The 1756-nt window shown below is 63.2% G+C and overlaps 1 protein-coding gene across 1 annotated transcript; it reads left to right on the forward strand.

Moving 5' to 3' along the window:
- Positions 1-684: 684 nt before the first annotated feature.
- LOC105558811 lies at positions 685-1383 on the forward strand. The gene has a single exon (XM_012006730.1). The coding sequence runs from the start codon at positions 685-687 to the stop codon at positions 1381-1383; it is 699 nt and encodes a 232-aa protein (XP_011862120.1).
- Positions 1384-1756: the final 373 nt, after the last annotated feature.

Raw genomic sequence — 1756 nt, forward strand, 5'->3', positions numbered from 1 at the left:
TAGCCTGCGAAGATCGAGAGGGGGATCCCAGAAAATGGGACGCGGTGCGTGGCGTCCCGCAGGGTTCGGTCCTTGGACCGATCCTGTGGGACGTCGCATACGACAGGGTGTTGAGGACACCCATGCCCGCCGGCAGCACGATGGTCTGCTATGCAGATGATACACTCGTGCTTGCCGGCGGGGATGGGTGGCAGGACGCGGCCAATAACGCCAACATCGCCGTGGCGTGCGCGGTGAGAGCCATTGCAGCCCTGGGGATGAATGTGGCCGCGAAGAAGACGGAGGCAGTTTATATCCACGATGGAAAGAGGGGCGAGCCACCTAACATGACCATCTCTGTCGATGGGACAAGTATACAAGTGGGCAAGGTAATAAAATACCTGGGCCTACGGATTGACGGGAAGTGGAAGTTGCAAAGACCACCTTGCTGGGCTGGGGCCCAGGCTCGACGCGGCGGCAAACGCCCTGTCCAGGGTGATGCCCAACTTGGGGGGGCCGCATGGCAGAGTGAGGAAGCTGTACAGCAACGTTACAAACTCCATTGCCCACTACGGTGCCCCCATATGGGCAGACGCCCTGAAAAAGGAGAAGACGGCTGCGGCCGTCCTGCGCAAAACGCAGAGGAGAATGGCCATCAGGGTCATTCGGGGATACCGAACCGTGTCTAGGGCGGCGGCAACACTGATGGCGTGCATACCGCCTATAGAGCTGACCGCCAAGGTCCACGCGGCTATCTATAACAAGGTGGCCGAGGCCAAGAGGAGGGGAGATCCAGTAACCCCCAGGATCAGAAGGGCCATAGCCCTTCAGCTGAAGAGGGACATGAGGGAGGAGTGGCGGCAGTGGCTCGGGCGAGCAGATTGCGCGGGCCAGAGGACTGTGTCGGCCATCCTCCCTCAATTGGACGCATGGCTCGAGCGTCCTTGGGCCAGAGCTTCGTACCGGACGTCGCAGGTGCTCACCGGGCATGGTTGCTTCGGTAGGTACCTGCGGCGGATCGGAAGAGAGGACACGTCCCGCTGTCACCATTGTGACAGCGCGGACGACTCAGCGCAGCACACGCTGGAGCACTGCCCGGCGTGGGCTGGGCAGAGGCGCGTCCTGAGGGACGCGATCGGCGATGACCTCGCCCTCCCGAAGGTGGTGGAAGCGATAGTGGAGGGCGAGGACAAGTGGAAGGCGTTCTCGGCTTACTGCGAGTCAGTGATGCGTGAGAAGGAGAACGCGGAAAGGATACGTAGGGGGGAGGCAGATCCCTCCGGTTGCCAAGGAGCAGCAGCGGCCAGGAGAAGAAGGAGGAGGAGAGGAGTGGCCGCGCATCGAAGAGGCTGGTTGCCCGGTGGAGGGGGGTGGGATTCGCGGGACGGCTGTCCTTGCCCGTAAGGACGGGGACAGTACGCCTGCTACCTCCCTCCTCTCCCGAGAGCTAGGTAGGGAAGGACATCTCCCCCTGGCAAGTGGGGAGGGGCCGACCAAAAGTCGACAGAGAGGGGTGATCCCTCCGCAAGGCGTCCGGGGCCCGCCAACGAATAGGCCCGGGGTATCCCCTGCCCGTCGTAAGAGGCGACCAAAAGGGGAAAAGTCTGGGATAGCAGAGGGATCCCAGGGGGTGAGTCGGGAGCTGAGGACTCCCGGCTCACCAGCCCCCACCAACAACAAGGGGGCGCGGCGGGGGCCCGGTGGCACCCCCGTCGCGGCGCACGCAAAATGCGCAGGAAGAGCGCCCATGACAGAAGGGTGCGGTCCAATCCGGACC

Source organism: Vollenhovia emeryi, unplaced genomic scaffold (genome assembly GCF_000949405.1).
Source record: "Vollenhovia emeryi isolate VEMERY1.0 unplaced genomic scaffold, V.emery_V1.0 DF947068.1, whole genome shotgun sequence".
NCBI classification, from domain to species: Eukaryota; Metazoa; Arthropoda; class Insecta; order Hymenoptera; family Formicidae; genus Vollenhovia; species Vollenhovia emeryi.